The sequence below is a fragment of the Amborella trichopoda genome, chromosome 5 (assembly GCF_054954075.1).
Source record: "Amborella trichopoda isolate Santa Cruz 75 chromosome 5, AtrichopodaSantaCruz75HAP2 v2.0, whole genome shotgun sequence".
Taxonomy (NCBI): Eukaryota; Viridiplantae; Streptophyta; class Magnoliopsida; order Amborellales; family Amborellaceae; genus Amborella; species Amborella trichopoda.
Genome location: NC_142340.1, coordinates 14266939 through 14281959, shown reverse-complemented (window position 1 = coordinate 14281959; position 15021 = coordinate 14266939). Strand labels below are relative to the sequence as shown.

At 39.7% G+C, this 15021-nt stretch overlaps 1 protein-coding gene across 2 annotated transcripts in view; it reads left to right on the top strand.

The window, feature by feature from the left end:
* Positions 1 to 13926, top strand: part of LOC18421912 (uncharacterized) — a 52466-nt gene extending 38540 nt beyond the window's left edge. The window contains exons 15-22 of one of the 2 annotated variants that reach the window (XM_006826700.4): positions 1 to 128; positions 270 to 504; positions 887 to 1075; positions 1210 to 1496; positions 1798 to 1981; positions 2138 to 2380; positions 13152 to 13237; positions 13358 to 13926. In XM_006826700.4, coding sequence (XP_006826763.1) covers positions 1 to 128; positions 270 to 504; positions 887 to 1075; positions 1210 to 1496; positions 1798 to 1981; positions 2138 to 2380; positions 13152 to 13237; positions 13358 to 13505 — 1500 coding nt within the window. In that variant the 3' untranslated portion in view covers positions 13506 to 13926. Of the gene's footprint in view, positions 129 to 269; positions 505 to 886; positions 1076 to 1209; positions 1497 to 1797; positions 1982 to 2137; positions 2381 to 13151; positions 13244 to 13357 lie in introns of both variants that reach the window. The other variant, XM_020662946.2, reaches the window with a different exon arrangement.
* Positions 13927 to 15021: the final 1095 nt, after the last annotated feature.

Below are 15021 nucleotides of genomic sequence, written 5' to 3'. Positions count from 1 at the left end.
GTGCTTGAAACAAACAGAGCTGAGGAATCCCAGAGTCATGTGCATAGGATGTATTTTATGGGTCCGAACACATTTAGGGAGCCATGGCATTTGCCCCATTCACCTCCAGAACAAATAATGGAGATTGTGTAAGTAACTTGTTCACTATAATTTACTGTATCCTACTCCTTTTCTGATTTGTTGATCCTTGTTGTATTGTAAACAACACTAGTCTTCTTAGTTTACTTATAAAATTTATTTACAGTTTTAGTTTGTTTCTTTCTTGGCAGATACGAGGATGCATTTAACAGATTTGTCGATGAGATTAATGTCTTGGATGCTTACCAATGGTGGGAAGGTTCCGTATACAGCATTCTTTCAGTTCTTGCATATCCCTTTGCTTGGTCCTGGCAGCAATGGCGTCGTCGGAAAAAGTTACAGCGACTTCGTGAATTTGTTCGATCCGAATATGATCATGCATGCCTGCGATCCTGCCGTTCACGTGCCCTTTATGAAGGGCTTAAGGTTAAGTCTTACAATTATAATAGATGGCAGATCTATTGTTGAATATTTGAGTTTTCTACAAATGCATTGAAGTTTGTTGTGGTTAATTGATATATATTTGTGAACTGTAAATGTAAAACTGGTGGCATCATTGTTATCAGGACCAGATTGGTCATCAAAATGATGAGGGGATCTATTTGTGGTTCATATAATAGATAAAAGAAATTAGTTCTCTCGTTATTGCAATATTGGCTTTCGAGGGACTTCCCCTGGATTCCTTCTCAAAAGCGGGAATATGTTTACCATTTTTTTTTATATAATTTACCTTTTTTATATATGTAAATTTGGTATGGTTATTTTTTCTATTAGCAGGTTTTGAAACTAATGCTTTTGTCAAGTGTAGGTTGCTGCTTCACCAGATTTGATGCTAGGATATATTGATTTTTTTCTCGGGGGAGATGAAAAACGTCCTGATCTACCTCCTCGGCTTCACCAAAGATTTCCCATGTGTTTAGTATTTGGAGGTGATGGAAGTTACATGACTCCTTTCTCTCTTCACAGTGATAATGTCCTCACCAGCCTAATGAGCCAGGTATGTTTTGCATCTGCATAGGATTCAATATTTAAATCTGTAAGTGCTTTGAATGGCAGCTCTTCTGAAAGTCTATTAAGCAAGTGTTGGGGTTTTTATAATTTATGGAATTTATGTGAATATTCTCCATGCAGTCAGTTCCACCTACCATATGGTACCGACTTGTAGCGGGACTCAATGCGCAATTACGCCTTGTTCGCCGTGGTCATTTGAGAGTAACATTAGTGCCTATTCTCAGCTGGCTTCAGACTCATGCAAATCCTGCTTTGAGCATGCATGGGGTGGGGGTCGTCCTTGCGCAGTTTCAGCCCACTGCATTTGGTTACTGCCAGTTAGGCCTTGTTGTGTACGCTGTTGATGAAGAATCTCCACTTGCCTCTGTTGATGGAATGGGTGAAGCCTTGCAATATGATCATTCACGGTAATTATTTTGGTGGCTATTGGAAAATGAGCATTCTTATTGAAATCCATGTTTTGTACAAGGGTGGAATTCAATCCAACATATTTTTTATGATATTCCCATGCATCTTTTCGTTGGGTAAAGCAAGAAATTGGGTGGCAATACAAAAATATGGGCGCAAATATCAATCCCCTTAGAAATTTCATTATGCAGTTCTTGTGCTATACTCTACTTAAGAGAGGATTGTTCTGAGTCTCTCCTTAAGAGGTTAATGTTCATGCAATTGGCACCTTAGAATTATGATTTCGTATGGACCTTGCAGAGCATTTAATGCTGATGGGGACAGTCAGATTGGACTTTTGCGGAGTAAAGAAAACGTTTTGGTGCGTAACAGAATTTCTGGAGTTGTTTTAGATACTTACAGTTTGCGAATGCTCGAGGAGAAGAAAGATATATTTTATCCCTTCTCCCTTATTGTGCATAACACAAGACCTATTGGACATCAGGTAACTTTGCTTGTGCCTGTTAATTATTACTTTGTTCTGGACACAATTGTCTGAGGTCTTTCCATACTCGAGTTTTATAACTGCTCTCATATCAATGCTCTTTTTATAACTGCTCCCATGTCAATGCTCTCACCATGTCATTGCTTTCTCCTGCAGGATCTTGTGGGGTTGGTCATCTCAATGATATTGTTGGGAGACTTTAGTTTAGTTCTACTCACTTTGCTTCAGTTGTATTCTATCTCACTTTGGGACTTCTTTTTAGTTTTGTCCATCCTTCCTTTAGGAATACTTTCTCCTTTTCCTGCTGGAATTAATGCTCTGTTCAGCCATGGTCCAAGGAGATCAGCAGGTCTTGCACGGGTGTATGCCTTGTGGAACATTACCTCTCTGACTAATGTGGTGAGTTCCCTTTTAAAGTTTGAGACCAATTTGCTCTATTTCTGTCTTTCCCTGCCATAAATAGTATACTGCCCCGTAATTTATTTGTGAGTTGGTGAAGATGGTTTTAAGTTGATCATGGGCATCTTGTAAACTCTGTATTCATAGTGGTTTCAAAGTTGTGAATGCTATTGCCCCTCCAGGCGTTTATTGTCTGCACTTACACAGTCTTATGGAATTTGGTTGCTTGCTGCTTAGTTGGAGCTTCCATAAATTTGAAAGATAGCGAGTCATACTATTCATCCAAGATGTTTATTTCCGTGTTTGATCTTCTTGGATTCTTTTAAAAATTGATTTCATCATCTAATGCTTCGTATTCTTCTAGAAACTAATTGTGACTTCTGCATCCACGACATGTGGGCTTGTTTCTGTATATTGAGGGAATCATATCCCCTATTCTTCTAGAAACTAATTGTGACTGTGCTGCATCCATGACATGTGAGCTTGTTTCTGTATAATGAGAGAACCATGATATGATCTTTCTAGACTATCTTTTTGTTTCTCTGTTTTATTCAAGGACTATTTTGTTTATCCTAGAAAGCATGTTGGACTTCAAATTTGCATTTTTAGTAACTTTTATTTACTCTTTTAGAGTTCCAGTTTTCCCTCATCTTAGGTCTGGTCTCCAAGGGATCTTGGGTCTTCATGTGTCAGTTCCTGTTTAGTTTTCTTCAGAATATTCAAGAGAAGCAGATATCTTGTGACTTAAAATTTTCAACATGGTAATATGCCCATTAGTTAAAAGCTATTACGGATGTCCAAGACTTAGGAGGTTTAGGATTGTGTGTATTTGGAGATGTTGACCATTGTTTGCTTGGTGGTATTTTTTTTGGATGCATATTTACATACTGTGATTGATTTGGATTGGCAACCTAGTAGGTTGGACGAACAGCTCCATCTTACGAGTGTACATTTGTGAAGTTCTAAAGCTTAACATTTTTTTAGCTTTCTGTTATGTAATTTTCTCAAACCTTGATAAGTCGAGACCTCAGGGCTGCATGGTTTGAGTTCCAGTCCCTTCAACATGAAAAAGCAATTCATATCACGTGACATCTATTAGGGTAATCGAGCATATCACATATGCATACTTTAAGAGGAAAAATCCTAGTTGTAAAGCAATTTGGGCTATAAGCCTCGAAGAGTGTAGTATGAGCAAGCTGTGGCATAGCTGGAAGAAAAGTTCTTAATTTTTGTTAAACACGAGCTGTAAAAATGCAGAAAAGGTTAAAAATTTCAAACAGAAAAGTAAAACGTTTTTGGAGCAGCAGTTAGTTCTCTTCAGAGATAATTCCTTATGCTAGTTTTTCAGTTTGATTGTTCTCTGCTTTTCTTTGTTAAGTATTTTTTTTTTGTCTTTTCCGTATCTTACCATTTCTTTTCCATTTCTATCATCTTTGATTGTATGTTCAAATGAGATATTTAAGAAACTAATAAATTGTTTTCCTATTGTTTTACAAAATGGATTGTTTAAGTATGCAGTTGATCTTTCATCTATCATAAATTCCTGGTATATATCATCATGTGCGGTGAAATTATCAATCATGGCATCTAACTAAAAATATTAGAAATTTCATTACAAATTATTTGATATTATCAACATATCCTCCTCAATATGTGAGTATGAGGAGCACTGATTGGTTCCATTCCATCTCAGTTATCCATTGACTATTGACATTCGTGAATGATTAACCTTTTCCTTAGAAAGTCCTAGCAAAATGTTTATATAGAGACATTCATATACACTAGGCAAAACTTTTGATGGGATTTTCAATGTCTTCAAACATTAAGGGAAAATAATTCCTAGAAAGCTTTCTTTTATGAGTAACTATGGAACATTTCCCTTCATTGAGATGGAGAAGATCTTCTTCACTGTACACCACATATGGATCTACTGCTGATGAGGTATACACATCAAGGAGTGAGATGACATTCTTGATGGGCTTCTGCTTTTGCGAATATTGTTGCGTTTTCTTTCATAGCAGTTGGAGTAATGGAAAATATCATCAGTTGTCAGAAAGGGTTTCTTGGAATGCTCTCAAATCTTGAGCATGGCAGAGTGCACCATTCTATGCCCCTACGTCATACTTGTAGACCCTCACAATTACATTGAACATATGAATGGAAAATTATAGGAAATCTTGACTTCTCTTCTCTTTGGTATCAACTTTTTACAATCTGCGATGTCATAGAGCACCCTTGTGTGTGTCTATGAGTACCGTATGTGGTTTACGAGATTCCCTGCATGTATGGGAAAACCTATTCTTATTTATGTTGTTCAATCATTCCCAATCCCAAATGTTTTCTTTTCTGATGGGAAATGGCCAAATGTTTTCTTTTCTGATGGGAAATGGCCAACCCGCTCTTTTTGGCATGTTGTTATGTTTTTAACAACCTGGTGTGACACTTGGACCTTGAAATTGGACTGCAACTTTTGGAGGCATTGTTTCAGAGCATGTTATTGCCTCTGATCTTCAATCGCGGAGATGGATGATACTTGGATGAACTGAACACATCACTAACGTGTTTTGATGCCATGTCAAACGGCAAAAAACATGAGAAGAAATGATTCTCCTTGGATTAGTGGTGTGGCCTAACTTCTCATACAATAATATAATGACAACATTGAACAGATGAGATATATACATATACATATACATAACCTAATATACCAACGATTGATAAATATTCTTATGAGTCACAAATTTGTAGAGGATTTGGGTCCTCGTGTATTGTTGCATAGAGATGCATCAGTGTTATTATTTGCATTTAAGGTTTTAGAAGCAATTGCATTCTTGAATTTGAAGAACCAAGTGTGACATTAAGAAAATAAGCTTCCCAATAAACCATTGGTGGACATATCTTGAGAAATTTGCTACTAGGTTATTGGAGAAGGCAAAGATGGAATGGAAATGGAGACGCAGATTATTGGTCTACTTCCCAGTGTTAACTGAAGTGTGAACAAAAGCTTGATTGTCATAGTGATACTAGTAGCCCACTATCATATTCCTGAATATGATCATATCCAGCATAGAAAGCATCTTCTTGGGGACATAAAGGTCATGGTTTTATGGTTAAAATCCTAATAGAATGTTCTGAGATGGCAATGAGCTGAGTTGCTTGAACTGGCCTGATTTGGACGGATCTGGACCCCTATATTGGGCCCTTGGGCTGGGCATGTCTGAACCGATTTTTTATTGGGCTGGTTCCTGGCCTGGCCATTCAGATTTATATATCTTTTCAAAACAGTTGTTGGTAGGCCAGATTCAAGCTTGGTTCAGGTTGGTTAGGGTGCTGACTTTTGTTTCTGAGTTCAAGTCTTGCTACTGATTTGTTTTCCCCAGGTCAAACAACCATGAGTACTATATACTAAAAAAAAAAAAGGTATTCGAAGTCAAAAGTCAGGCTTAGTCCTGTTTGGTTAAGTTACCGATTTTTGTCACACTCAGTTCTGAGTACAAACTCTCCTACTGATTTTTTTTCCACATGCTAAACAATTATGAGTAGTATCCATAACAAGAAATGAATTTGGCCTTTAGAGGTCTTGGTATGGTTGGTTGAGATGTTGCCTTTTGCAATTCTAGGTCTCAAGTTCAAAGCATGGTGCTTAAATTTTTAATCACTTGTGCCTGCAGTTAGGGCAGCCCTACCTGTCCAGTTATGGGGCCAGGTCAGGCGATCTGGCTATTTATCCAGGTCAAGGGTTGGGGCCTTGAACTCTTATCAGGACTGGGCCTAGCTACCTTTTGGGTTGGGCTCAGGCCCACCCTGATTGGCCCAGGACTGACCCATTACTAGCCTTAGAATGGGGAGGTGGAAGTATATGATCTAAAGCATTGTGATGAGTTCCCTTCATTTCCACACATACCAAGACTGTCAGGTCTCATATTGCATGTTGTTTCTTCTTTTGGTTTTTTAGAATGTTCATTTGTATAAGAGAGTTTACAAAAATTGAGGCACAGTAGAGGAGGGGCCATATGCAAGAACCCAAGGGCGACCAAAAAATGCTATACAGCAGAAATAAGAACAAGACAGAGAAGCTGTGTGAGTTGGAGGTGCAAGGATGCCTAGTTCCCCAGTAAGGAATTGGAGTGAGCTGCCTCCCTAGCCAGTGCATTGGTTTCCAAATTTGTTTCTCTATTGCTGTGACTCCAAGAGACTTGAAAGTTTCCACAGACATGCAAGATCTCCTAAAAAATATGGTCAAGTCTGCACAGACAGGAGGAAGTGTTGGAGGTCCAAGTGACACATTCCTAGAATCCCCTTTGACCACAAGCACTATACTGTAAAGGGGATTAAACTTGTGGATGCCCTCTAGGAGGGCTAGGGCCTCAACAAGAGTCGAGTCAGCTACACCTATAGGTCGCGAGTAGGATGACAAAAAGCTGCCTTCACTAGTCCTAAACAGCCCCCCTATACCAGAGGGGCTGGGATTGCTGAGAGAGCAACCGTCAAAATTCAACTTGATAGAACCCCCGTCCGGTGGTCTCCAAAGAGAGGAGTGGGGGATCCTGGTAGTTCTCAAAACCACTAAGGGGTGCCGATTGTTACTGAAATCTAAATAGGAGTAACCGTTAAAGAACTTATGGTTCAGGGCCCAGAAGGAAACTAGCTGTCTAACCTTCTCAATCAATGCAGTAACTGGGTTCCTCCTTTGAAGGTGCTAAGGTTTTTTTCAATCCAAAGAAGCCAAATTGTGGCTGCCACGGAGAGGCTTTCCAAAGAAGACGATCAGCCTTGTGCCAAGAAGCTGAGTGGAAGGCCTCGAAGAGGTGAGGAACCGATCGAGGAGTCACCCAACACTATTGGAAGATTCGCATCAAGTTGGCTCATAAGGCTGAGGCCGGTTTTCAGTGGATAAACGGAAGGTCGTTTGTTTCTTCCGCGTACAAACACATAACGTGTTGGGACAAGGGAGTCCACTTTTTCGGATGTGGTCGATGGTGAGGACTCTCTTGTGAATGGCAATCCAGTAGAAAACTTGGCTTCTTGGTGGTACGAGGGAAAACTAGGCTTCGGAAGCCAGCAGAAGGGGAGGGGAGGCAGGATTTGGAGAAAGGGGAAAGTGCGAAAGAAGGATGACACAGAGAAGTTGCCTGAAGTTGTTGGTGATCAAAATAATCTTGTTCTCATCTTGTGGGGGGAGGAATACCGAGTGCAGCAATTCGACCATGGCCCTGAATTCTACGAGTTCATCATCAGTTAGGGGCCTTCTGAAGTAAGGTGTCCAAGTTCTCACAGGACCTGAGGTCACAAAGTTCTAGGTCACAGAAGATTGGGGGTCCTGAGCAAGGGGGAACAAGTTAGGGAAAAGTTCCCTAAGTGCAGCATGTCCAACCCAAATGTCAGACCAAAATATCACACAGTTCCCTTCCCTCGAGCAGAAACGGATGTGTTGGAGGAGCAGATTGTGACAGTGAAGCACCGACCTCCAAATGCCAGCGATGTTGCCGCTGGCTCTACATGCAGGGGTCCAACTGTGGATCCTATACCAGTATTTAAACGAATTACCTCCCTCCAAAAGTATTCGGGTTGGGTGGCAAATCTCCACCACCATTTACCTAGGAGGCCAGGTTGTGGGCATGAGATTGCGAATGCCTAAACCACCTAGAGTTTTGGGCAGGCGCAGTTTCGGCCAAGAAATAAGGTGATATTTGCTGCCATTGTCCCCTGATCAAAAAAAATCTCGCATCTTCCTTTCCAATCTTGCGGCAACTGAGACGGAGATGTGGAATAATGGCATTTGAAATACCGGGGTGTTAGCGAAGGTGGCTTTTATAAGAGTGCGTCTGCCGGCCTTTCATAGGAACCGTCTCTTTCACCCTGTGAATCTCTTCTCAAACTTATCAATTAGACTCCAATGGGACAGGTGTGGCATGCCTAGGCACAGAGGTAGGCCTAAGTAGGTAGAAGGCAATTCTTCGACTGCACAACCCCATCTAGTGGCTAGGAATTGCACTAGATAAGGATCCGAGCAGACGCCTATTGTCTTTGATTTAGCCAATTTAACCTTGAAACCTGTGGCCAGTTCAAAGCACTTATTGAAGAGTAGAAGGATATCGACTTGCTAAATAGAGGAATCGAAGACGAAGAGAATGTTGTCTGTGTATTGAAGTTGGGAGATGATGGGACCATGAGAACTGGATTTGAAGCCACTGAGTAGGCCAGCATGGTAAAGCCTAGAGATGGAGGAGCTAAAGATTACGGCCATGATAGCAAAAAGGAATTGTGACAGAGGGTCACCTTGGCGAAGCCCTCTAGTAGAAGGAAAATGGCCTTTAGGGGGAACCATATATCAAAATAGAAAAAAATGGATTTGAGATGCATCCTTGGATCCATTGCCTCTATGTGGATCCAAAAGCCATCCTACCCATAGTCTCATCAAGGATTGACCAGTCAACATGGTTGTAAGATTTCTCCCAGTCAAGTTTTATGACTAGGCCAGGGGCCTTGGAGGAGTGTCTTTTGTGGATGCACTCATGGGCTATAAGTGCACCATCTAGTATCCGGCGGTCTTTAACAAAAGTCCCTTAGGTAGGGGAGGTCGCCCAATTGAGAACAGCCCTTTAGCCTAGAGGCGAGGACTTTGGAAAGCAATTTGTAGGAGCTATTTCATATTGTTTCAAGTGGGCACAGAATTACACAAGGAGTTCAACAACTGAGAGGTGCAGTTCTTTAACTTTCAGAGAGGAAGGGGACTTGTATGATTGCTTTTTAATTCTAATATTCCAGATAGGAAGTAGATGTGCAAATCTATGTGCACGAATGATGTGCTTTACTCTATTTAGAGCCCTTTCTAAACGTAACCGAACTCTTTTCTGCATCAAGTACCCATGCGGCACTTGTGGTGGCTACTTTTGAACTCAAATCAGCTGTCCTAGCCAGTTATCCCATCCTCAGCGCTCATGCTTAACTCTTAAACCCCTTTCATGTGGATTTGGCATGGATGCTTGCTCCAACTCATTCACTTGGAACTCAATAGGTTAGTCAATAGTGGGAGCTTCGTGACTCTTGTGGGTTACAATGCAACATTGGGGGATTATTTTACAGTTGAGGTGATCACTTCTTATATACAGCAAACCTTCTAGAACCAATGGCTAAAATGATGCCAAATTGCATCTATCCAACATTCATAGTCTCTCTCAGACCTTCACATTTCTAAGAACTTCTTTCCTGCCCATATTACAAGAAATAAGAGATGTTTCTAGAATTCTGTTGACCCCCTAGAGAACTCTAGAGGCACCTACACACGTTAGGCATTCTCTCTTTGCATTTAGAACCTGTTAATGCTTTCTAACAACCTCCTTTAGAGTCTTCCTGAACAGACATCTGCTCCTTTTTGAGCCTTCTAATTTACTTGCCCTGAATTAGAGGGCTGCGAAGACAACCCTTGGTCATCCTGTGAAAATTTTCCACTACCTGTTTGTAAGCATATCCTTATGTCTTTGAGTGGCTTCAAGTGATGGAAAGGTTCCAATGATAGAGATCTCTAGAAGGCAGCGAACTTATGCTCCAAAATATATTTGTAGTGGTAGAGCTCTGTAAAGGAGCAAAAGGTTTTATAGTCATGAAGTACATTCCAAAGTGTGTGGGTGGTTCTAGAGTTTTCTAGGATAGAGGACTCTAAAACTCTTGAGAAAATCCTTTGTAATATATGTAAATACATTTTAATAAAGGAACTAAAACAAGCGTATAGAAGATCTACAAGAGTTTAGGACTGTTGGATGCCAATCAGCATCATCCTAGTTATGGTTTAAGGTGTTTGGTCATAGGAAGGGAGTCATCCTCTCATTTGTAAATTCCTATGAATTGTAATTGTTCATGTGCTTTAAGCTTCTACTATAGAGTTATATAGAGAACTAGTGAGATTTAATGAGTGAATGAGGGAGACCATCCCCATGAAATCTGCAGGAGGGGAGGTTCAAGAGTTGAAAGCTGTGGGTGGGATAACTCGCTAGTAAGCTGATTTGAGTCGGTGAGCAGGCACCATCTGGGTTTTGTGTGGGGTGCTTAAGGTAGAGAAAGGTACATCAAGTTTGAGTTTCCTTCATTCAGATTTCTGCACATTGTCACTCTTGACAGATTTTGGCCCATCAGCACTGTTGTTCATATGGAAGTAGCACGCATTATGGAACTAGCGATTATTATTATTATGTTTAGATAACTTAACGGAACTAGTTATTATTGTTGGCGCCCTTGTCAAACATTCCTAGATTAGTTGTAATACTCGAGCAATATCTCTTTGAAATCATGGTTTTGATTGAACGTAATGATGCTTCTTAGAAACCAGAACTGTGATTCAACTGGTTCTGGAATTGTCGGTTCAACATCCTGGAATCCTACTATTTATTAGTGAGGATATTGAGATTCTCATAAAACACAGACCTTAAGTAAAAGAACACCTAGAGAAAACCTTAACCTGATACCTCAAATGATATTCTCCTAAATCACATATCAGACCTTCAAAGTTTGAAATTGAAACCACCAGTACTTACTAGCATCCTTAATTACATCATTAACTATACATCTTTTCATGTTTATTATATTTATTTTTCTTGTTAAGTAAAATAAATCACGAGATAGAAGTATATTCAGTTTGTGTTCCTAATTTAGCCTTGCGGTGTAAGCTACTAAGTAACCTTCGCTTTCGTCGCCTTTTCCTGTTCTTGTCTTTCCATAGCTAAAAACGTAAGCGACAAGGTGACCTCAGCTTTTAAGTAAGCCACTTCTAAACCTTGCTCATCACTTGTGAAGCGAAAGCAAACTGTGTGTCTTAGTGAGCGAAGGTATAAATGTTTCTCACCCTAACCTAATATACCTGTCAGGCATCACCTCTGCTTTGTGCTTCACTCATGTAATTAGGGCATGAAAAAAACTGTCCGCTGTAGCTTCGCTTGTTAAGGTGCGTAGCTGCTGTAGCTGACTAAGCTAAGGCAAAGAAAACCTAAGCTAAGGTGTGTAGCTGTTGTAGCTGACTAAGCTCAGGGAGGCAAAGCCCTGCTAAGCTAGTCAAGCATCATGTTCCCCAAAACCCCAAGGGATATCCTGAGCCACCCCTGAATTGGAAAAATATTCATGGGCTTTTTTATTTTTTATTTTTTTTGAGAAGTATTTTTATTTTTATTTTAAAAATGACTATTTTGATTGTGATTCATTTTGAAAGTTACTCAATGATGAGCCTCCATGGATTCCCCTATATAAGCTGTGGCTAACTTGTGAATAATCCGAGGAATATGATAGATATCAGAACCAATGAAGGGACTAAAGAAACAAGAACAATAACTACTAATTCATCAGCCAATATATTCCCAAGAAGTCGAAAACTAAATGGTAAAGGTTTTGTAGCTTTTGAGCTGTGGTTTGTTGGCTTTTTGCTCTTGCGAATGCTTTGCTTCATTGAACATAGTTGGTAAGCTTTTTGCTCTCGCAAAGCACTCGCTTGTTATGTTGCAAACAAAGCCTCCTACAACTAGAAGTCTTCCTAGCTTCGCTCGTGGGTGCAATGCGTAAAGCCTCCGCAACAAGCAAAGCCTTTTTTTGAGCAAATAAAGCACCCTAAATGGCTGGGACTACTGGGGTGTCTAATCCCATTTGCTCCCTAGCTTTCGTCTCTTAATGTCAGTGTCGGCCCAGCGGAGTGATTTCGCTGTTGGTGTTCTTTTTTATCTCTAATCATTTCACTACTTCACGGCAAATTCCCTCTGCTCCTATCGTACTCCAACTTTAGTAGTTCCCACCGCTTGTCCATGGTTGAGCCCTGGGATTTAAAAGGCCGATTTGAAAAGCCACCTACAAATTTGAAGTTGCATAAAAGCCCCCTAGATAATTGGAACACAATTCTATGCTATGGAAGCAATGTGGTAGCAGCCCTCAAAGGAGCGATTTTCTGTCTAGCACAGGTGTCAAAGCACCCTAAACAATTGGAAGTTGCTAAAAGCCCTCTTTAACGAGGGCTTTGACAAGACTTGACCAATGGCTTTGTGCATAGCGTCCACTTTTGAAGCTATGCACTCGTTAGAGGGCTTCACAACAGCAAACTCAATAACGAGGGCTTTGACAACACAATGGATAAAGGATTTTAAGAATCCATAGTGGAGCAAGGTTCTTTCTAGTCTAGAGGGCCTATCCTATCAACAAGTAGTAGGGAAGGGGCCCCTTTGAAGAAGACTGATAGAATCTACATAAGGGGAAGACAATTTTTTCCTGCAGCCCATCCAACGCAGCGGCCGGCCCACTAACATCTCTAGTCGAACATTCAAATGGGACTTCCACTGAAGATCAATTTATTTGGCACTTTCAGTGTCAAATATTAGGTTTAGGTTGAATTTCCACTCTAATTTGTGCCCCTCAATGAAAAGAAAATGGAGAAGGAAAAGGATCTTGTACACTGTTGCTTGAATGGATTGAATTGCATATGAAAATCCATTGAGGATGAAGCCATTATTTTTTGCAACTCCGGCAGCATTCTGTATTTCCTTCTAATATGTATGCTTAGGAGTTAAAGCGGAAATCTTCAGAATTTATTATGTTATGTATGTTTCAGTATTTGTGTACTGTGTTACTTTTTTGTATTATGTGACCTTTTTGTTTCAACTACTTGCAAATTATGTTGTCTTTCCTCTTAGTTTATTTCCATCTTTTCCATTTCCATTAATGTCCCATTATTTGCTATACAATATTCCTCCAGGAATTGGTTGACTTACTTGATCTCCTTGTTATTACCCAATAAGCACAGGTTGTGGCCTTCATATGTGGATTTGTCCATTATAAGACCCAGTCTAGCAAAAAACACCCAAATTTCCAGCCTTGGAACTTCAGCATGTATGGGTAATCGTTATCTTCAGATTATATTGCTGGTTTAAGTTTCTTGAAAAGTATCTACCAATCCCAAATATCTTGATTGGTACATTTGCTTATTTCATTATTTCAATTTTGCCTCAGGGATGAAAGTGGGTGGTGGTTGTTTCCAACTGTGCTTCTTGTGTGTAAATGTGTCCAAGCAAGATTGATCGATTGGCATGTTGCTAATCTTGAAATCCAAGACCGATCGTTGTATAGTAATGACCCCAACAAGTTCTGGCAGTCCTGATATTCTTTTGACAAGTATGAAGTTTTGTTTGTTAGATTTACACGCCTAGAGGAGAGGGCAACTTGAGGGAGAGAGAGAGAGACAGTGTTATTAGCTTTTGTTTTGTACACAATTCATTTTGTAACCAGAAAGAATAGGAGAGTGTTTCAGTGGTTGAGAGTTTTGTTCCTCCCGGTAGAGAAAGGGTTCATGCGGAAATGCTCCTCTGTTTCTGAGTATATAGTGATACATAATTTTTTTTTTTTTTTCCCTTTTACTTTTGTCTCGATGATCATTGTGCAGCAACTACATGCTCCCTTATTTGAATGTAAATATCAGGTGGACTCTGATTCTTTGCCAGAACAGGCAGAAACGATAACATGTCCCATGTATTTTTTTCTGATGGGTTGGTTAATGAATAGAACTTGCTGGCTTTGTCTAAGTGATGATCTACTAAGTGGAAAATTCTGCCTGTAAAGATTTTACGTCGGTTGCTTCAGCTACAGAACTTAGGTCTTCCATTTGCTTTACTATGTTTTGGTTGTATTGCCCGCCCATGCCTTGCTCGTGTTTTGTCTCGTTCAACTAAATTTCATGGCCAAGTGTACGTTTGTGCTCAAATGAAGGGCAAATTAAAAAAATTGTTCATGTGAATGCCTATATATATATATATATATATATATATATATATATATATATATATATATATATATATATATATATATATATATAGAAAAAGCTGGGATTAGTCCACTAGCTCATATGAACATATGAGTTCAATGGTGCAGATTGAATCTGAGCCGATCGGACGATCACAGATGTCCGACAGTGTTTGAATTTATTTTTCACAAATCCAAATCACTTGAAATTTTAGACGTGTGTTTATAAAAAATAAATGAATTTTAAAAAATATCAAACAAATATTTTATATGAAACAAATTGACCAAAATACCCCTGAAAAGTTTTAAGGCGTGTTGTGGTCATTTCTTTTGTAAATAAATTTTTTTTTTATATTTTTATTAGGCGCACTTTGATGAGAAGAACACACACGTAAAATTTCAAGTAATTTGGATTTGTATAAAAAAAAAAAAAAAAAATTCAAGCACTATCGGGTATTTGTGATCGTCAAATCGGTTCAGATTCAATATGGGTTGTTGGGCTCATATGTTCATATGAGTTATTGCGTTAATCCCAGTTTTTTCCTATATATATATATATATATATAAAGAGAGAGAGAGAGAGAGAGAGAGAGAGAGAGAGAGAGAGAGTTTATTCAGTGTTTGGCAGAAAGGATTTTCGGTGATTTGTTTAGGTCGAGACGGCACGATCACAGTTTTAAAATGCGGTTGCATCGTTGCATATGTGGTTGGATCATGCGTTATGTGGTCGTCTCCACATCGCAACCTGGTGCATATGCGCTTTTTACTTAGCGGTTGCATCGCTGCGCATCTCCTTTTGCAAAAAATGTTTTCGATTTTGCCCCTTGAGGAGGGGCAAAATGGTCTTTTTGACCTTCCAAAACTTAGGGTGGGGTGTA